Here is a 22766-nt window from a genome sequence, read left to right on the forward strand (position 1 = left end):
ATGTTGGGGATTCGACGTTGGGGTGCGGAACTAATCCTATACAACTAGCGTTACTACTGCTGACGCAATACTAGTCGGTAACGTACAGCTGGTATGCTATACTAACCATAAATAAAATATTGAACTTGCACTAATTCAATGTTTCTGATGATGAAATTGCAGGTTGTCCAGGAATACGAGAGAGCAGTTATATTCAGGTTAGGTCGATTGCTACGAGGAGGTGCTAAAGGTCCAGGTAAGTGGAATCAATGTGATTTTATTTCTTTTTTCTTTTTTTTTTGTTTTAGCATTCTCATATAGTCTAATATATATACATAAGAATTTTATGGTAAGGCTATGTATAATAACAGTGAAAAGTCCGCGTCACGTTATTAGTGGAGCATATATCAACTTTGCGCATGCTCAACGTGCAAGAACTACACTGAAAGTGCAGAGGTATGCAAAAACAGAAGTTTCATTTCTTATGTACTTATATACTGCTACTCTAGAGTAGCGGTATAGCTTAGCACTGCAATATTTGGATACTCGTTGTGCAGAAAATAGGTTATATATATATCTATACACAGCAGGTTCAGCCTGATTGATTTACAGACCTTGCGATCTCGTTAGGTTGCCATGAGAACCGACAAAGGTGGCTTTCTGCCAAAGTCTTCTTGCCTATCAGCTTACACACTGCCAGCAGCTTTTAGCTTTTAAGAGCTATGAGTCGATCTGTATATGACGAGGAGCCTGGTTCCAGTAGTATCTAAATCATTTTTATGCGAAGCGCCTCGCTCTGCTTTGATGACTTGCCAAAGTATATCATAATCTCTCTCTTTTGGATCTCTTTTGTTGGATGCGGGTGGCAGTTCTAATGTTTTTTCCCATAAGGAAAGATGTTAGCAAAATCCGTAAATTTTACGGACGTAAGTTTGAGGAAAGGCATAATGTCATAAAGAAAATAGGCCATAGGGAATAGTTATAGCCTCAACGGATGGGTCTATCAAACAAGTAATCATTAAAAATCTGTCGAATTAGCGTCGCTCAGTTCAACGAGTACCTTGCATGAAGTGGTCATCCAATCGTGACCGAGCAATGTGGCATCATTCTATCTTTGGCGTCCAATGCTTAACGTACTTGCACGTATTGTTTACTCTGTCAGTTTGATAAAGTTTCCGACGGATTATCCGTTTCCAGGTATTTTCTTCATAATACCCTGCATCGATACCTACTGTAAAGTGGATCTACGAACAGTGTCATTTGACGTGCCTCCGCAGGAAGTGAGTACAACTTAGTATACAATTGTTATATTCCAGATTTCGTTAACTTCTGTGGTGAGTTCCCCTCTCTTCTCAGAGTCAAAGCCTCTCTTTATCCGCCCATTTTTCTAGGGGACACTCGAAACGGCGGATCCATTCGATTTTGCTCTCGTGTCTTCCAGTTTTGTCCCAACGCGCATATATATGTGTCTATATATATATATATATTAATCTCCCAAAGGCACTCACAAGAAGTTCGCTCGAGAAAAGCAGGTTTTTGGTTCCGGCGTTTTTTTTTCTGGGCCCACCCCCTTTTTTTCGTCCGCTGTCCTTCTGTACCGTAACCTATAAGCCGCCCCTCTTGGGCCTTTTTTTTATTACAATCTTCATTGCACACTGTACAAGATTGTGTGAAGCGGTCTGCAGACGAGTTACCGTTATAACGACTTACCCAATCTCCCACATCTTCCGTTGTGGAAACCTTTTTCTCTTTATAGTCCCGCGTTTGCTTAACCTCTTTGATCGTAACGAGTAGGTCCTTCCCGTTCATTGTTCAAAGAGTCACGACAATCTTTCTAGTTCGTCCGGCCTTTCTTGGGAGTTCGCCGTGCCTTCATGCTCGGCCCCTCCCGTGGTTTCGTTCGTCCACAGACCAGCATTTTCTTTTCGTATTTTTTTTCTGTTACATCTCTGATACAAGGGAAAACCAAAACAAATAGGAAGCTAACAATATAGATCCGACGAGGATCCGGCACTACGTTCCTCCGTATGAACCTCCTGGGAAAGAAACGTTTCGTACGTTACACTTACGTGAAAAGAAAAACAGGATTTGCGGGAAAAGTTAAGCCATAGTGTTTGACTTCTTAAACCGTACGATACTATGATTCTCCATTGTGGTTTATAGGTCAATATATACATAGATGGTTGTTACGAAAAAAATATGGAAGTAAATATTTTCAGGTTTTGTCACGTGTTTGATTTCGTTATATGACGATTTTTCGGGTTTATTTTTAAAGAAAACAGACAATCATTGAAGTTTAGGTAGCGTTGAACAAATGAAGAAATAGACGAAGAATAGAAATAGGCGCAAATGGATACCTTCTACCTTCAAGGGATATTTTTCTTCAGCGAGCCAGCTCATGCGTAGCAAGCTCTGTGACAGTTCGACGTCATTCCCTTAACAAACATTCCCTGTGCAAAAGAAAAATGAAAAACGCGAAGCAGATCGCCAATGGTGATGTCGTTCGAGTTTAATTGCTCCTTCTCCCTGATCCTCTTGGAACTACTCCCTCCGGTTTGTTTCACCCATTGATTCAGTTTATCAAATCAGTCATCGAATGGTGCATCCTTTGCGTGGGCTTGTAACTTCTCTCGTATGCGCAGCTTGTGTGGCCACCACGGTAACGCTTATCAATCATACTCACTCGATCTCGTTCACGTTACTGTTACTACAGATATAAACAATGTAGGAAGGATCAAACAATATAGAGTGATAAGATATACTAGACAGTATGAAAATATGCAAAAATATACATTTTTAGCATTATGAGCTACGTATGCGAAGATCTGAACGTAGAGTTTACCGTCGTTGAATATCGCCGTGTCGGTGCAACGTTGTGCGTTAAGCTTGAATATAACTTTGAGATAGGGAAAAAATGGGGGACAGAACAATTCGTGAGGAGCAAATAGGACCGGGTAACCTACTTTTTTGATATTGAAGTACATTTTGTTCGCAAATCAACATAAGATCTTGATGGCGCTAGGTGATCAATAAAAAAGATCGATATTTTTTAGCTAGATTAGCCGAGATCATTGTAATTTATTGACAATTGACCCTCTAGTTAGTTACTAACTGCTATATCTCGCTTTAAATATTTTTATAAGGCATTGTTACTGGAAAAATGGTCGAGTCAAACTATCGACTAGCACATAACCATGGGATAGGATTTGTAATTTCAGAAGTATAGAAATTTACAGAATTAATTTCCCTCAATTTCTTTGGCGTCATATTTTATTACGAAATTTGTAGCTTAATCTTTATCGTTTGGTTACCACGCTCATAACTTAAAGAGTATGAACTATAAGCCATGTGATACAATGCGAACATATATAATCTCCGCTCAGAAATCCAGATTTCCTGATCCAAAACTTCAGCATCAATGGAAGTGGCGCGGGCAGTAACTTGCATTCGTTTATGTAACACGTCTGATACCGCCTACTATAAATATGCACAAACACTAACACTTCGGTATATATTCTTCTAATATTCCAGGTAACATTAATCTCTGTTAGTGAAAAGTGCAAAAAGATAATACATTAAGTTTCTGCTTAATCTTAATAATAATAACAACTATATTTATATATCGGTGTATATAAACGTAACTTCTTCGACCAAAACTAACTTCGGAAGTTTGTTCGGACGTTTCTCTGTCGTTCCGAGCGCTGCTTTTGTTTATATTGTCGGTTTCTATTTACGTTTTTATATTGTTCGTTGCGTCTTTCGTTCTTTACCCCTCCTGCTTGTAAGTTTACCACATAACTTTTTGCTGGTAAAAACATTTTTTCACCGTTTCTATGAAGTCGTTTCAGCATTTTGTTATGTTGACTGGCAACGATAGAGAAACTCCAGGTCAGGAGAGGTTAATATAGATGTACTATGACGACAACTATATATATGGCTATAGAATGAGGCGATACATCACTGCACGTGTGTTTGCCGCCGCTACTATTCCTTGCCAAACAAACGCGACTTTCAAAGCGCACATGTATGACATGACACACACACACACACACATATATATACCTTTTTAAGTACATCAGAGGCTTTGTGGAATATCTGATATCCTTTTTTTTTTATTTAGCCTTAGGAATACTTGCAAATTGTAAAGCACTATTAAATAGAAAAGCACGGTATCCTATTTCCAGCTAATTAATTCCGTATATCTGTAGTTATATACGGTTATACCTTATGCTTATACATATTGTAGAGTGAATTTAAGTCTGTGTGTTACTGGCGTACAACCTATTATCTCAGTTTGTTATAAGTAAATCTTTCATCTACGATCGCCACGTTTCCGCACTAGCGTTCAGAGGATTCGTTCCCCTCCGAACCAGAAGCAGTACAGGAGCTAGTAGCTTTTGCCAGACAGACATTTCTCGGTAGCTTCCATCAGCTGACGCGTCACGTCAACCCGTCCGCTAGCCAACTAACGACCTGAGAGTTTTGCTAGGTGTTCCGTCCACCAGTTTCGTGATGTGTGCCCCTGGCATTGGGGCAAACTTGTGTACCTAACTCAGCCAACAGATAAGCTGCGACAGTTTTAGAAGATGTCGAGCTCTAGTAAGAGCAACAGCAACATTTACTTAATGGAGTTCAGACTTCGTGACAGACTTCACCAGTCGATCATTCTCACCTGGTCGATTTAACCTTCGCTTGACGTCGGTCATCTATAAGGTTCTGTTATAACCCGGCTGTCGAGAGTTCCTTTTCGATCTGTTCTCTACTCTGTTTTCACCAGACCTTACCCTTCTCGCACGTTCGTCTTAGGCCCTAACGCCTTACCACGTCAGTGCCTGCTATTAGGCTGCAACTAAGTAAATAACCAGTCAGTCAGCCAACCGTGGGTTCATTTTAGACGTACGCAGCCAAAGATGACACACTGTAACACATATATGCAGCAAATAACACAAAAAACATACTAACACATTACCAGACTTTTTAAAGGACCAGTAGCTACTACTGTGAAAGATGATACTGTCTTAGTTTTGTTGGTATATAATAGTACTATTGGTGCATGATTGGTGGAGGCCACTCCACAACAGGCTCATTCGGATGGCTCGTCTTCCCTTCGTTCTCTTGACGGCCGAGATAGGTAAAAAGACAGGAAAGGTACGCGCGAAGGTGACGCAACCTGTTTTCTCTTCCATTGCGCCTCATCAACCGGTACTATAGTCTGCGTCACCGATACCTAGATGATATCGCTGCCGTTTCAACCGCTTCTACTGTTTGGGCTGCTATGGCAGGCTGTCCTTATTTTTACCCCGTCGCCTCATTCTCAGACTATTTCCTTTCAGTCTTGTTTGCTTTTAGTTGGAGCACTGACAGTAAATTGCGTAAGCAATGTGAGCGCTGCGTACGCTTAACCAGCCGATGCATACTCCATTTACTACCCCACTCGCAACCGCGACCTTCTACTTCTTCTACATCTTCTCTTGTTGTTGGAGTCTGAGCTGCCGGGTTCGCCCTTCATCTCGTCCAGCTGTACGAGCTTACGACAGCAGCAGCCATAAGGGCCGTTGCCATCTAACAGGGTGCTTCAGCTCAGCATTCCATCGATTGACTGGACTCGTTTCTATGCCGCCTTTTTATATGTCGATTTGGGGAAATCTGTTAGGCCATCCGTTGGTTGCTCCTTTGAACAACCGACGATATCTGCGGTATCGTTCCTTTTCCACTGAAAGGTGACAAAAAACGCAGGTTTGCTGATGGCACAATTCACTAGCTGGGTCCGGCTTCTTTCGCCCCGAACGAGCGAGAAAAAAAGGCAAAAAAACAGAATGAACTCGTTTCATAGAAAATCCTTGCACCGTGCCAGCTTGGTCATCGTCGCCGTGGGTTCCTTCCAAAGGCGCTACCGCGTACGCGAATTTCAACTGGCAAGTTAGCCGGTTGCTGCGTCCGATTCGGTGTGCTTCCAGACTTAGCTCAGTGGCAAAAGCAGTCCTGAAGCCTCGGTTTGGCTTAGAGCTCACTGGCTGGATGGAGGCCGCGGTTCATTCGCCGTTAGATATCTCGTGCGTTTTTCTAACATCTACATCCTGCTCGTCTTTTTACACGTCGTCATTTTCCATTCTTTCCATTAAGCTATCTACTGCTAGATGGAGGGAAATGGGCCGGCTCTAAGCCAAAATTTCTCTTTCCGAGGCTGCTTGGCTGGTCAGTCGTTCGCCGATCGGTTCGCCAACAGAGTGGATAGTACACGCGCTGTGTTTCTATGTTCCAGTTTCACCATTATTTTGTCCACTACTTCATTGTGATCCCTTCATTCCCTCCTTCACATGTTTCCGCAAAGACTTAACGTCAGAAGCACTAGTCGAAGTTGTAGAAGTAGAAGTCTAAGTATTTAGCTTCAGCCTTAAGCTTAGCCCTCCTCTCCCTCTCTATCTCCTGTGTCTCTCTATCCCCTCTCTCTATTTCGAGAAACCAATATCCTAAATCGCGCTCTTCTCCTGTCCGCTCTTCGCGTCGTTTATCATTTTATCCGTCTTATTCTGTTGGCTTTCTCTGCCATGGTCATTGTTGTCTGCTTCTTATCCTGTCTAATAGGAAGGTGAGGCTGGAAGGCGACGCCGAAGTCGAAACAAAGTAGAGCCTTGTGAGACGATAGCTATTACAATCTTCTAGCCAGACATCCTTCGAGTAAAGAAGAAACTGTTTGTTTTTCCAAGGTAGTTAGGCGAGCCCCTCAGCCTTTCCAGCTGTCCGGAGCATACTCACCCCTTATACTCTTGCTAGTCCTGACGGTCACGGTCGCGGCGTAGGTGAAGTTAGTGATGGCACATAAACTTTTTAATTTGTTCAAGGCCAAATCGCTAGCCGGCTTGCTGGCTAGCTCGGTGATCTACTATTATGATAGTTACTGCTTTTGTACTTTGCCGTAATTCTGGTACTACTGTCAGGACGCGACTCAGTTGAAATGTTTGTTAGGATATCGTAGCCAGAACGGCTGACGGGTTGGGCAGCATATCTTTCGTAGTGTCCATCTGGACTATTTTAGTTTCTTACCCCTCTTAGCGTTCGTTCTTGACAAGACGTGCTGACTTCGTCGTCATGGGCTCCGCGTCCTGTCGCAACAAAGGACCTGCTCGAGGGCAGGCAAGTCGTCCCTTTTAGGTTTGCTCAAACCTCTTTTATTCGCCTGTCTCTTACTTACTTCTCAAAGTTGGCGGTTGTACAGTTCTGCTTTCGGTGCCTCTTGTCCAGTGCCTTTTCTCCCGCTGTGCATTTTTCTCTTTGATTCCTCCTTTCCCATTATTTTTCTCGTTTGTTTTGTCTTTTTTTTTCTTCCTTCTTTAGTCTCCCTCTACATATTTCCTACTTATGTTGCCTTTTGAATGTTTTCACTTCTTACCCTTTGGCAAGTACCTTGTGTTCTGCTCTTCTCTCCCTTATTTACCCACTACCTGCCCCCGTGTTTGCTTGTTCCGGCCATCTCTTTCGGCGTTCCATCCCTGCCATGGCCGGCGCCGTTTGGAACGTGCTAAAATGATAGCAAAAAAGCATGCTTTCGGAGTTAAACAATTTCTGCCAGTTCGGCAGTTTCATCCTGCAGGCGGTGCCTACGATTCTTGCAGTGGCCCAGAACCACATGACGCGTTCATACAACAATGCATTCGTATGTTTCACCGTACAAGAGACGACGGACAATGTTGTGGGTGAAGGCAATCTCCCAATCCATGGAATTAGCCTTCATTACCGTTTAGCTTGTATTGCAGTCGCACTACAGGGTACTGCATTTGTAAAACAGCTACTTCCTTCAAGAGCGCCCTACTTGTACGCGCAAGTTCAGAAATTGTTTCGTTTTCATATAAAGATAGCCAAAGCGACTGCTAATTCGTTTATGTTGCTTACAATCATATCAAAGATAGCAAGGCAGCTGGGGATAATAATCGCAAGAAGTTCCACCGATTTACTGGCCACTGAGCTTCACCGGTGTATGTCGAAGAGGATTTGCCTTCTGGAACGTTTAGTTTTTCTGCCAATATATTTCAGTCACCGGGTCTTAAGAACAACCTTCAGATAAGTGAGCTTTGACGCTGTAGCAGAACTTCGTCGTTTGCCTTGAGACAAGAACAACTTCACGAATGTAAAACCAGATGGACCTCTATAAATGAACTACATGTCTCTCAGCAAAAACCAAGTATCTATGAAGTAGTATGTCGATTTGGGAGTCGCGACGGCTCCCATGCATCACTACCGCTACCATCTCAAGTAGAGTAAAGGCAAGTTCTTCTTCGAGCCTTCTCTCTAAAGTAAGTACGTATGTAGGCTGTTCAGCGGCACAGGAACTAAAGGAACGTGTGAGTTAACAAAGGGTACTGTAGAATAGGAAAGGGGCGACGAACACTGAAGCCAAGTTCTCTGACAGATGGCGTATACTTACATAGGCAGAGATAGGGCAGTAAGAAGCCAAGGGGGAGCTTGTCAGGCCGGGGCAACCAAAAGGATATTATAGATGGGACCAGAATCAGCTCGGAAAAAATGATGTGGCTGAGACTATAGTGTACGAGTACGAATTTTTAACGGCTAATGTTGTCTATAGCATTTCTTTTCGTACTCGGGCGCTACTCATCCTCGTCCTATTTAGAGGCTTAGACATCTTTAGGCTGATATTCACTGGCCTCGGCAAAGCCCTACCGCGTTCGTGCTGGTCGCTCAAATGCTGGTATTGGAGTAGGAACTGCTGCATATGCCATGACCTGCGCCCACCTAGCTCCAGTAGAGGTGGTCGCGACCCGATGGGTGGGGTAGTGCTGCTCGGAGCCATTGTAGCCGCTAAAAGTAAAAGAAGTAGCAGGGGGTGACTTGTGCAAGCTCGTGTCTGGTACAAGCGGCACGTTTTGCACAAATGACAATGTCTTCCGCTCGACTTCACACAGCGTGTACACGGCAGGGGGCAGACTTTACCAAGGCCCATGTAGAGCCACATAAAGAAAGAGAGGAGATGGTAGCAGAATGGTCTCCTCTCAATGTCTGGCTGCTTCTTAAAACTTCAGCGGCAAACAACATACGACAACGAAGTGACTGCCGCATTTAATTGTGCGCTTTTGTCACATACTCACCCAAACTCTGAGCCACCGCTACATTTGGGAGGTAGTGCAAGGCTTTCTACCCCTTCGTTCTCCCGCACCCCACTACGCTTACGTCTGCGCTTCCACGCGAAGCTGTAGCTTAGCAGTAGCGCACCAGGATGAAGAAGAAGTAAATAGGGAGAAGGGTTGTAGGCGACTTGGTGAGGGAAATAAGCCAATGGAAGAAAAGTCGCTTCGTAAAATCCTACTTGCCTACTCACTGCCTTGCCCGAAATGCACAGGTGCAAACGGCAACATTGCGGCAAGTATTCTGTTCTACGACCTCACTTCCTCTGGATCTAGCCGCGTTTTTTTTTTGAAAATCTATTCAATCATCAACACTTCAATGCAAAGTTTGTCGCAATTGTACTTTTCTAAAAAGATTTGAGCAGACCAGATCTCCTTTTTTGAAGTGAAGACCACTTTTATTACTATTATCATTGTTTAGTAATATGTATTTCGAAACTTCTGCTAAGTTCTACTTACATACTGAGTAAATTGTATTGCTTGTTACCCTGAGATCCCTAGAAGGGGTCGCCTTAAACCGGCAACGAGATATGATAACCGTTGTTATCATCGAACGAAATCGGGTCTATGGAGTTATTGGTGGTGCGGCATCACATCGAGTAAGTATGGGACACAGAACCAGATTTTCAATAACGATATCGAGACTTTGACCCTTCCCCTATGCTTTCTTTGGGTTCCAATACGGCGCAAGGATTAGTTCACTGACGAAAAAACAGCCTATTGTTGTTATAATCGCCACTTTTACTTCTATTTCGACACGAACCTTCTGGCCCAATCAAAAGTTTTTGGATTCAAAGAACCAACCTTACGAATAGATAGACTGGGACCCAGAACGCGCCGGTAGACCCACGTTGGCAATGTCGGTGAAGCCCCATGCGAAAAGCTTCTAGGCGGCGCTTAGTTGGGTAGGCTCGTAACTGGGCAGTTGGATTTCCATTGCCACAGTAATGACCACCACAAGACCTACTATCTGCATGGTATAATACCACTACTATTACTGTATTGGTGACGTGGCTTTTTCATTACCGGTTGTATGTGTTGCCTTTCTCACCGTCTTGCTTACGTCCTGCGGTCCTCAGGCCCGCTTTTCTACCCAGCATCCTCAACTGACACCAGCATTAGGTCGCTTCCAGGTGGGAGCGAGATAGCATTTCACGGTCGTATCAGTTCACTGGTCGGTCCCCGCCCGTAGAATGCCGTTTATATCCTTCAGCAATAGATAACCCTGGTCGTTGTCTATACCCAGTTCTTTTCTGAACTAAACAAACCTATTTTCCCATTCAACCCTCCATTGCACCGTTCCAGCCTGGCCTTCTGCTTTATTTCACCTGGTCGCCCTGTCTCTCGGACGAATACTCCATTTCCTAAACTCCATCTTTCCGTCTTTTAGTCTAGCCGTAAGGCACTGCGGAATCGTCGATAACGACTCTGTGATACCTAATTGCTTGCACCCAGTATAATGTAAACCAGCCTCTGGACAAAGATAAGTATCGTAAACTTGCGTCACCCAAACGCTTTCTCTAAGCTCAGCTGCTGTTGACTTCACTGGCAGGATCCCTTTTAGCCTCGGAACAAGCGCCTCGAGTACCGGCATCCACCCAGTTTCTTACCTCGAAGAGCTGTTTTTGCAGTCAAAAGGCCATAGATAACTATGGCAAATTTATTTGGACCTCCATGGGGTGGTGGTATGAGAGGTGGCAACATGGCTTACCGATGCTTCTTCTGTGGATAGCTGTTGACGTGGCATAGACGGCTCGAGTCAACGGGGAAGGTAACTGTATGTTTAAGGTGGCAACAGCTTGCCAACCACCCGTCGCCTTCACCGAAAGTAAAAGCTAGCCTAGAGCTTAGTGGTCTGGCCGATCTGCTAGTTGCCGCGGGCAGCTAAGTTTTCATTCGTCGACGGCAATAGCAGCGTTGGCAGAAATCCTAACGGAGAAAGCACAGAGAAAGATAAGGCGAAGGTTAGAAGCCTGCACAACAAGAGACCTAAAGACTTTCTAAGACTCACGGGCCTTCCAAAATCTACCAGAATGCAGAACAGTAATTATATAATAGGAGGCGTGGTTACTTATTGTAAATAACTAGCGTTGAAGGAATGAACACAACCAAGGGAAACGAAGCACCAACCAAAAATGAATGATGGAGATAGACTGACAAACCAAGACAGGGGGAGCATCGAACAGAACCGCTGTTAGGCGTCGCATCAGACGATAAAAATGGGGGGAAAGGAGAGCGAGCGGGCGGGGAAAAGCTTATGTGGCTATATATATCCAGGTGCATTGTGCCGTAAGCTTTTGTGTGCTCCTTGTTGTGTGAGGCATCGGTACAAGGTGCTGGGAGGCTACAGTGGGCGATAAGCTGGCGAGAAAAAGATGCGGTTAAAAGCTGAACAAGACACAGTCGATCAATTTTAAAATCAGTTACTGCCAGCAGGCAACCAGTAAGCAAACTAGCGAGGAGGCGAGGCAGAAACCGACGCCGATGCCGGCGCTCCCGCCGCCGACCCTTTTTAGATATCGATACCCCCATTTTCTTCTTCATCTAGTGATATCACCACTAACGCCGGTCCACCCCACCCTGGAGCATCGAACGGTGAGCTAAACACCCGACAGCCAGCTCTGAAAGTAGTGGGTATCGGGGCATGCGCATTTGAGCTGATGGCCATCCAAGGAGACGACAAACCAAGAAAGCGGAGTACCAAGCGATTGCTGGAAGGAGGAGGTTGTTGTACGGTCAATTTCGATATTTGCCTTCGTCAACCACCGAGCCAGTCAGTCAACTAAACCCCGCCAGGGGTTTACTCAGACATCCGACAATCTCACTAACCCCCACTTCGTACAGTGCATGAAGCAGTTCCTTGCTTCGGCAGAAACCGAAAAGAAATCGAGAGGCTTTGGTCTCCCGAGATCAAGCGGCGTTCTTTAGTCTGCTCACTGGTCGGTTGTCGTCGCGGTCGTCTGCAGACAGCCGGAACAGAAATCTCTGAAAATCAGACAGCAGGAGCAGCCAGAGGAAGGAGCCAAGTGACGAGACGAGACTAGGTAAGGCAAAGCAGGCGAAATCGTCGACGTTTCTTAGCTAGGCTATCTGCCGCTGGCGAAAGCGTAAAAGGGAATGGCAGTACAGCATTTGTTGCCTCTGGGACTGCTATTGGCGTCGCTGCTATAGCAGCCGTCGTCGTTACCATAAATAATCGCAAGAACGAGAAAGTCGAGGGGGCAGCAACACCGAGAAGACAGGAATGAAAAAAGGGAAAATGTGAAAAAGAAGGAAAAGCAAGAAGAGCGCAGTAAAAATAGTTTCTTCATTTCTTCGTATGCGAGTGATGCGATCGCCGATAAAAGCAAATTGTGCTGCTCGGAGCAAGTGGTAGGAAGGATGGGCGCTTATGCGATGTAACGGTACTCTGTTTTTCCCCTTCGGGGACTTGACAAGTCGACGTTTCGCTACTTGACTCGTCATATAGAAGGATGCTCGCATGTGGATGATCCGTTTTTGCGCCTGTACCATCTTACCCAGTTTTGTCCTGCATCTGCTTCGATCAGTCAGTGATCCTTTAGCCCTTCCCCTTTGAGCCACTAGCCACCCCACCTACTCTGCTGCGTTTCTTTCGAATCGGGCTTTCATTTTTGGCGGCTATCTCGGATTCTTTTCAGCCTAAAAGTAGCGATATCAGGCATAACAGAAGCAATGACAGTTACAAGCAGCCAAAGCAACTACCATGATGGAAATCATTTGCCCCTTTCTGGGGATACGATTGACTTAAACGACGCGTTGGTGGCTGATGACATATCGGCCAACCACGAACGCGGTTCCGTAGAATTGCCTCATTCCGTCATCAATTTAGGCCTGTTTGTTGTCATACCTAAGGCCAGGTCCATTCTTTGATCCTTCAGTGAAAGACGCCTTCTTCATTTTCCCTTTATAGGATGTCTGTCAATTTACTCGCTCGATCGGTTCCGTTGAGAAGGAGTTGTAGCGGCAGAAACTGCAGTAGAACCAAAACGAGCATCAACAAACTTCCGGCAGACTAGCAATTGAGCGACTGATCCATTTTCAGGCCTTTAGTCGCTGTTTTGCTCTCTATTTACTTCGTGACGGTGGTGTGATCGCATCCCACAGCGACTAGCGCGTACCACCCATTTCGCTGACAACGGACCTCATAGCACAGCGGCTGCGACTACAGGCACGATTCACTTCTGCTGCTGCTGCTAGTCCTGTTTCATGCAGAGGGCTTTATGCTGACTCGTGTAAGTGCTTCGACGCACACTTCTACAACCCTGCTATAGCCATAGAGAGACGACACAATCGGTCCTGTTTTTGTCAGCCCAATGCAGTCGGCCTGCTGCCTGTGTCTCAGCACCGGTTGACCCAACCGCGTCTTATGCTCTTTGCACCGGCCCACATATCGGCGCTTATATTTCAATGCGCAGAAGAAAAAAGATCATCTTCAGACACATTTAGGCTTCGTAGCGTAGCGCCTACTTATGCAGCAATTTCCGTGGACTGAGAAGGGGGATGGTAAACATTTCAGGATACGGTTCATTGCTCCGTAAACATTCGGGGCAGCTGCTAAGAGTAGCACGTGCTTAGCTAGGACCTCACTGAAAAGGAGCATTATGATTCTAAACAGGGGCATGAGAGTCTACAACGACATTGCCACTGATATACGAAAGCAGGCTACAACATATGTAACGTACCGTCATTGCAATGTCTGGTGCTGTGCTTTTTGTATAGCCGATTTTTACAACATAAATAAGGACAATGGTATTCTTGCACTGTCGCCTACCGTTCCGTAGCCTGTCGTCAGTCTAGGGTGAGACACTGAACGCGAATTTTCTCCTAAAACTTATTATCAAAGAGTTTAAACACATTGATAGATCCCGTGCAACAGTGATGGTTGTCCTTTAACAGAAGCCGACGTTGTTGTCCCAAGACAATTATCACACGTATCTCTTGAGCAATTTTCTCCAAGAAAAACCAGCCGCTTACCTTCGAACCAACAATATTCCTACTTTTCTACGAACCTCTGAGATACCGCCATAGCTAGAACTGGACTACGCTTGTGAGCATTTATTTCCCAATATCGTGTCAAATCAGCTGTTCAAAAGCCTGAATCTCTGTGCATGTTTCTCGAAGGTGGACCAGTGCCAATAGAGTAGGCCTATATTGCTTGATCTCGAGAGTGTCTTTGTATTATTAGCCATTAGAGTGCTGCTTCCCTTACATATTACGGTGCGTACCCGTCCAAGGTTCGCAGGGCGAGCGATCGGCTTCGTCTGCACCGCAGACGCGGTTTGAGAATACTCTTAGCGTAGCAGTAAGAAAGATTGAGAATACAGAACTAGAATGAAACCGCTTACATTGACTGATGCTTCTGCTGGTCTCGTACTCGGAAGTTCAGCTAGTTACGTTCAGCCAATTAACGAAAAGGGCAAGGCTACGCTATATTTCAGTGATCCTTTCCTACCCCCGATCGGCTCTAAAGAGTGAATATGGCTAGACGCTATATGCGACAAACAGCGCCTTTTACATCGTCTACTGGCATCCACCACCATTACCAGGGGTATTGGCTCGGATACGCTATAGGACATCGGAGGAAACAGGCAGCTGTCTCTCATGTCGCTAAATCCTGCCAAGAATGTCCGTTACCGTTGCTGTCACCGCGTGTGACGGCGTCAGTAGTATCGTAGAGAATGGAAGGGCACGAAGTGGGGTAGGTGTCACAAGCAGATAAGAGGTAACACTACTGCTAAAGGTTGTCACTACACGTTTAGAAGGAAAAAACCCACTAGTCCGGTTAGTTGACGCAAAAACGTCACCGGGCAAAGTGCGTCGATGAGGCGTACGACTGTCACTCTAAAATCCGTACTGCTTTCCTGCGGAGCACGACGGCTGCGTAGGTGCCCAAAGAGAGACTGCAATAGTAAGACGCTGTACATCTTTGAAGGGCAAGAACATTGCGTCCCTGTTCGCACCTTCTTTTTTTCAAAGCTAAAAAGGAAGAATCGAAATTTCGAAGAACTTTTTCTTTTTACGCAGAACGCATAGTACAGCGTAGTTTCCGGAGACTGTCCACGTACGTTACGGGATGCCATTAGTAACCAAAGAGCCCACACCGAAGCAGAAGTATCAATAGCAGAAGCGACGGCGTCAGCAAGCAACAACAACGAACAGAACAACAATAAGGATAAGAACAAAGCCGGAAAAAATGTTTGTCACATAGAAGTGACAAACGTAAGACAGAAACAAGGATTGTTTAAAGGGCCGATGTTACTCGGTACCTTCAACATCGAAAAATACATACGCTGCACGTACATGTCCTTTAGCAAGGTTGACTCTTGTAACCTCTACTGCGTGCACATTTTGGATAATGGCAAAAGCGTGTTTGATTTTTTTCGTAACATACGCGATAACGACAATACCTTCTAGTCGTTCTCTAATCTTGCCGCTACATTCAAATTGTCAAATGGTCGGATGCGTGCATCGAGCTTGTAATACAAGTACTACAACGGAGATACCCATTTCGTCCGTCGAGTTAACGACGACCCAGCAGTAGGGCTCACTCAGACACAGGACGAGAGGGAAGCAACAACATACTTCTCTGCACTACATGAAAAGCCACGATGGCCGCCCTGTTCGTTTTGCGGGCCACTTCCGCCAAGCAGATGATATCAATCGGCTAGCATTTGCTCGTGACAAAGAGGGCGGCAGCGTTGCGCGTTTCGTTTCCAAAAAGGGCAGCAGGCAAGTCGAATACGTATAGAGGGTTGCTTCCGTCCTACTACCGTCAAGGTTGTCTGTCAGGTTGAATGATTTTCGGCAAAAGAAGACATGAACAACAACTACGGCCACGCCGCCGATGAGCGGGGATAACAGGGGTGCTAAACCCTTGTAGACCTGCACCAGGGTGACTTACATTTTATGTTATCCACTTGCTCTTCTCTTCCTTGACTTTGCGTCTCCCAGCCGAAGTTGGTATATTGAAATCAGCAACGCTCCGCTGAAGCATCCTTTCAGACGAATCGTCGTTGCCGCACGTAAACACGATTCGTGCCAATAGCAACAGCATGTCGTGTAGTATCATGCAAAGAAAACTTCAATGGGCACGAGCAATAACTGGCAACGCCAGCAAGAGAGCTCCAGTGTCCGCTATCACGGGCCCCAGGATAGGCACGAAGCGACAATTCGTATAACGCAGCAGAGTAGCAATACCAGCTTCAACAGAAAGTGGCTGACGGCCGAGGCCAAGAATAGGCATTTTGTTTACCTTAGATACGCAACGGTAGCTAGGGTTGAAGCTGGAAAAAGCTGGCAGGGACACCAGGGGCTCCCTCGTGGCGATAGCAGCGGTAGCGTTGTTCTTGTAGTGCTATATTGAGACAGGTTATTCGTTTCCGGCCGGCAAAGCACTGGCGACAACAGTAGTAGTAGGAGCAGAAGCAATAGAACGGAGATATTTCTGTCTCCTGAGCTGGAAACAAGCTTACAAGCCATTCAGATTCTCAAGCAACGCTCTTAAGGTACGACCGTAAACGAACACAAAGGCTCGTGCGGTGTCGTCGTATGTTGCCGGTAGAGCTCAGATGGTGAAATGGCTTATTTACCTGGTGTTGATGACCTGACAGCGGTCAGAAAGACGAAAATGAGAAACTGAGATCTCTGCCAGTGCGGCTGGACGGCGGGCTGTCGGACGTAGCCTGATCGAATAGGCTCGCTTTTTCTTGTCGGCTTTTCGTCGTCACGTCACGATGGCAATCCACATGGATTTCGCAAACGTGCCCCTTTGTGCGACGGCAGATAGGCGCTATACATGAATATTAGACGGAGTTCATCGAATGAACAAGAATGAATATTTACGTTCTTAATATGAGCATTTTCAGACTAACTTAAAATTACAATTGATACGTGGTGAAGTATGAAGTCAAACCAAACATTTTATCAACTTATTGAGATTGACAGATTTTTCTCATTGGGAAATCCAGCTGAGTACGCCTGTGCGCTAATGGTCTAAAAGCGCCTCGTGCTTTTCAGTCCAGCTTACTTCAAAAATACGTGTGCGCGCCCATTCAAGGCTCATAAATAACGTTAATAAATTTGATAACAATGTGAATATTCCCGAATGTATGTACCTGTCCGGCTTATTCCTTGTACTCAAATAAGCATGTATACTGTAAATTAAGACCAATTGTACTTATGTGGCTACATCAGTGTATCGGCCAATATAACTCAACTTACAAACCTACTTTTCGACAAATGCGTTAAACGTCGCGTCTACCTAAAATAGGCTAGCTAATCAATATCCCTGATACGTTGTTGGCCTAATGAATAATTAACAAACACATGGATTAGTCGTAACGCCACTCAACGCTGTTTATTTGGAATCGGTAGAACTCTGATCGTATCCAACGAATCTAGCGGGCGTATATTTTATCCCAAAAGACTGACCGTGTTCTTTAGTTTCGATTCATTTCAATGGAATCGTCGACGTACATCGATTGGCTGTTAAATGGGTTCGCTCTGCATGTTTGAAGGTTGTGAGCCTCAATTGCGGTCACTCGTTTATTAGTGGTTCTCCGTAGACGAAGGGCGAACCGAGTCGTGTTTCTTGGTGTTCCGCACTCCACCGCTGGTACGGTACCGTCCTTTAAGTTGCCTGCGGATTGCTGTCTAACTGTCAGTAAAGGCATTTGGACAACAGCGGTGACTAGCATATAGATTCAGCGTGCATAAGCACACACACTCACTCTCCTTGCTTACTGTTTCTTGGTCTGCAATAGAGTTATGTCTATCGTGTTTCTGACGTGGCGAACGCTTCATTGTGATGACCTGATTCGAGCACCGTTCAACAATGATCTGAAGCTGAGGCTGGAAGCCATTTCACGACGACCAGCAGAGTGCTCCTTATAATCCCGTGAAATTGCAATGAACTTCAGATCGCTACCAGCAAAGCTGGTTGAGCATTGCTTGTTCTTCAGAGGAACGACAGAGGGGTGTACTTTAAGAAAAGGATGTTGTCTGATCTGGTTTAATTTCTGGGGCAGCGTTTGTATTGGTTTTGCTGCCGCTGTTGGACTACCACTGTTGCTCATTTCGCGAGATCATGGGTGTAAAACAAAGCGAATCTTCGCATCTGCTCGGGACATTTTTACCCTCGATGTTCCCGACACAATCGCGCGAGGTAGGCAGACCATATGATGGAGAAAGTTTTTGAAAGCACACCTACAACCTAGACTGAATTCACTAAGCAAATTTGACGAAGTGTATTATTATATCATATATGTTTGTTGTCACTATTTCAATGTGCTACACACCTCGGTCATCCGCCTTAAGCAAGATTTTTTGCAACTTCAACATACTGCACAAGCTTCATGTACCCCTTCATGGTTGTCTTTCTTTCTATGTTACGCAGACATTTCCAACACATGGCACAGTATTACTTTGAATATAACGGTTGCATTTTCCGCGCGCAGATCTACTGCTGTCGTACGCTCTACAAGAGTAGCAAAAATGGAGTACCCCTGGATCCTCGCAGAAGGCGTGAAACTTATGAGTCGCAAGACAACCAGATAGATAGAGACATGTGAATTACAGGTCTTGGACCGTAGCCTTTGGAAGGGATGGGATCTCGAAGGCAAGTGGGTGGCAGGCGCGTCTGCCCAACCAAGAACGAAGGCATACGAGTTGCAGTGCACCTGTTAGGCCAATGACACTGTTGATGCAAGGGCGTAGCTGTTTGTGCTGCTGTTCTTTTTATTGTTGTTTCTGTTGTTCTTATTGTTGTTATTATCGGGTGATGCAGACGCAATTGTATCCGTTCAGACCTAAATGTCTGCGGCTGATCTCCGGGTATCCTGAACAGATGTTGGTGCTGCTGTCTTGATGTTTATCTTCATTCTCCTTCACTGTCATAGGGTGACAACTAGGTTGCGAGTAGTAATGCCGGTGGCAGGTACTGTTTTCCCTGTACAACCACGTGGCTCGCCGTCGTCTATGCACACACCTCACAAACGCATAGTACATGCAAAATTCGCAGCGTCACCCGTGTATAATAATTTACATCGTAACCTCCATAGCAAGCTATGCATATCGCTTCATACACGATATTCAAGCGTGACATACAGGCGTAAGATACGGCCGAACATAGTGGCTCACTGTCGAAGCCCGTGTTCCGACTGCTACTCCTCAGTCAGAAGAAGCAAGCGTACCTTTGAGCTCCTGTATCCGTGCCGTACGCCTGCGATTATACACCTGCCAACGACAGACAAACAGGTTGGTAGAAGAGGATACGGTTTAGAGAAATATGGGATAGCCCGGGATATGAGGTAGGAGAGGCCCCGGAACACGGGGGACTTGGGAAGAGTGATGGCAGAAAGGTGCACATGTGAGTGAACGTCGGTCCGTCCGTCCGTGAGATTCTGTGTGTGACTGTAAGTGAAGATGGAGTTCACCGTAACAGACGCTTGTGGAAAATGCTTTCCTCTTTTCTCGCTGCTTCCTGCTCTCCCGCAATGCATCCGCTTTCTCTCTATCAAAAGAAAATAGGGGTGTTGCGAACTTGATTCCGAGAAGGAACGAGGAAAGCGGGTTTTCTACTTGAAACAGGTGTTGCTAAGCTGCTTGAAAGCAGCGGTGACGTCAGACGTGACAGCGTCAAGGTGATGGGACACGGACGGGTTTCCTATATCAAAGCTAACTCTCGCACCTTCATATTACTGTTTCGCCGATGGGCAGGCAGCAGGTGTTGAAGGTTTCTTCCTACCTACCTTACATCCGTAGCCAACATCCACGTGCGCAGACACTTAGCAGGCCAAGCTGTACCTTTCGGGCAATGTCCACTCGGCCTAGCTTGCAAGCGATTTTAAGCTGTTCGGCTGGTCGATATAGAAGCTGGTTGAAATGCATGTGAAAAACCTTGTGTTGCTCACATAAAACATACAGCGTAGGGGCAACTCATACCAGTAGAAACGTCGAGTGTATATAAGCGTGAATGTACGCAAGAGGTTCTCGCTCGTACAACGTAAGTTAGAGTACAAACAGCGCTATTGACGGTGGCGCCAAACATCTGAAATTGCGATGTGTGAGAACAAAAAAGGTTCTGGGGTACCAGACAGTCGGCTCTGACAGTTGTTCGTACGCAAAGCATGATGTACCGGCCCTGCAACAGAGATGATGGGGGCATCTAGTCGAGCTAGGACCTTAGTTTCACCTCAGAGCAAACTCGAAAAAAATGCAGGGAATAAAAGCGAAGGAGAGAGAAAGGCTGTGCAATCGAGATAAAAAAGGTTTCCTTCTGGAACCTTTGTTTTACTTCACGGCTACCTCGAATAACCTTATGAGCCTAACCCATTACCTATATACTCGTAGCGAACTTCGCTGTTTCTATCTTATGCAGAATGCATTGGTCGCTTTTGCTGCTAAGGCTGCGGTTGGGGTGAGCTATACATATTTACGTTTTACGGCGTATGTCGTGTACAGATGAAAACAATTCTTCAGGATTCTGTGCATAGTTAGTTTGAGTGCATCTTAGGTTGAACGTGTTTCCACTGAAGCTCAGGCTGTTGATGTCGACCCTATCATTGACTTGTCCGGCGGTTAGTCCTTTGTCTACGAGTCTCTTTCTCATGTAAACTCTCAGGTTCCTTTGTGGTACCTTCTCGGCCTTGAGCACTGGCGACTTCGAGCAAGCGTCGAAGTATATATTCAGTGCAAGTTCTTGACGGATAGCAAACGACACTGGCATTTATGTTCAGGTTATTCAGAATATGGAAAGCCTGGTAAGCAAACGAAGCTTCCCATCCATTTTACCTTTCGCATCACGGCTGTATTTTCATCACTGCTCCAACTCGAATACGGTGCAATTAACGCATATAAAAAAGCGGCATAGCGTTTTCAAGTTGCTATTATCGCAAATGGCCCGGAGATGCTAACAAATGACTTACTCTGAAAGGGTTCCCCCAGTCGCCGCTTTGCCTGTTCCCATCTTAAAACGACTAGTTCCCTTGCTTCGTCGAAGTGCCATAGCGGTTGTCAGTATCCCCACCACCAAACCATTAGTGCTAAGCTCACCGACGTCAAAACAAAAGCTCTCTACGCACGAGCAAAGCGTCATGCGACGACCTTTATGGTAAAATAATGGATGATTGAGCTGACCAAGCCATTAAGTAGACGGGGGAATATGGACGTAATCTGTGGCGATAGAAAGATTTTTTAATTAGCCGTTTATGACAACGACATTATGGTACGGTTAATGATGGACGGGATGTAATACAACGGCGAAATCCGGTCTGAAAGAGGGAAAAAAAAGTCGCCGCAGATCTTGGCCCTCGCACAACGCATAAGATATACAGCGGATAGTAAGAGGAACCTTGAATTCTTTTAGAGGTTCACTTCAGAGGCGTGCGCTCACGTCCGCATTTCTAGCGGAAAAACAAGAAAGAAACCGGAAAAGCAAGAAGACAAAGGAACAGAGAGAAATGGAAGTCGTTACGTATCTGAAGAATTACTATGCTGCCCCTGTAAAGTATCTAGCATAATATGAAGAGTACTACGAAACAGGGGAACGCCTTCGTTTATTAGAGTATCATCAACACTGACAATTGCAATGATAACCAAGATGGCTGTTTCAGTTTTCTGCCTTCTAATCATGAACAGGTTTTATCTGTATATATCAAATGAACTGTTTATTTTTTGTGATCTAGTTACTTCTGTATCAGTGGACTCATCAACTTACCGAAGCTAGATGAATAGCTGTTGAAAAAAATATTATTTCAATACAAAAATTAATAGGCCAGCGCTTTTCAAGTTGCACCGATGCGAATTCAGCCATTGGCTACTGGAACACACGTCTCTTAGAACTGTGCTAACCGATCACAGTAACAGGTGATATAACGCCGCCACAAAGAAATTTAACCCTGTTGATACCCAACAAGGACTACTGAGTGCTGATACAATGGCCCAGGCAGCGGGTCTACCCCTTTGATATTCAGCGCAGAGTCGACAACGACACCCGGACCGAAGCGGCTGCCGTTGTCGTTATTGTAACAACGGTAGTAGCAACGCTTCGTGTGATCGTTTATGACGTGTAGTAATTTTCTATCGTCTGGCCTCAGTCATCCAGCTTTTCATTCGTCCTCGAAAGCTTTTTTCTGCTCTAGCGTCCTTTTTTGTCTATTGCAGCCTCCCTCCCTCCCTAATCTACTCACCTGCAACTCAGTGTCTCGAGCTCTCTTCGTCTTCTGGTCACTATTATTACAAACTAACATTTCTGTCAAATAGAAGCTCTCTCGTAGTTGTAGTTGTTTTTGTTAGTCGGTTGCTGTGTTCGACCTTCGCGAACGTGGACGCGTTGTTAGTCACGTCTATGAACGGAAGGATATGCTCGTCGGTGCCTTTTCGTCGGCCGTCAACGGCTTTCGAGTCGCTTTGATTGTATCGTATAACCGGTCACCCGCCCATGTCACATATTGCTTGTCGCCAGAAAATAGTCCTAACGGCCACAATAGCGACCTGAACCATGATCTGTGCCATAATGGTTGCTGCATTTCGCATGTTCACCGTACGGGTTGTTGTCGCTTCGAGTAATTTCAAGCCTGACAATGAATTGAGTGAGTATACTGTCCCGTTTCGCTTGTCGTTTGTCTCTAG

At 45.4% G+C, this 22766-nt stretch overlaps 1 protein-coding gene across 10 annotated transcripts in view; it reads left to right on the forward strand.

The window, feature by feature from the left end:
* Positions 1–22766, forward strand: part of LOC111255482 (band 7 protein AGAP004871-like) — a 376186-nt gene that overhangs the window by 297556 nt on the left and 55864 nt on the right. For all 10 annotated transcript variants that reach the window (XR_015317476.1, XM_086975383.1, XM_086975362.1 and 7 more), the window contains 2 exons: positions 163–235; positions 1177–1259. Coding sequence is in view for 9 of the 10 variants with exons in the window: in XM_086975383.1 (XP_086831509.1) it covers positions 163–235; positions 1177–1259 (156 nt within the window). In the remaining variant the exon portion in view is untranslated. The remainder of the gene's footprint in view (positions 1–162; positions 236–1176; positions 1260–22766) is intronic.

The sequence above is a fragment of the Varroa destructor genome, unplaced genomic scaffold, assembly GCF_002443255.2.
Source record: "Varroa destructor unplaced genomic scaffold, Vdes_3.0 BEIS01000001.1, whole genome shotgun sequence".
Lineage (NCBI taxonomy): Eukaryota > Metazoa > Arthropoda > Arachnida > Mesostigmata > Varroidae > Varroa > Varroa destructor.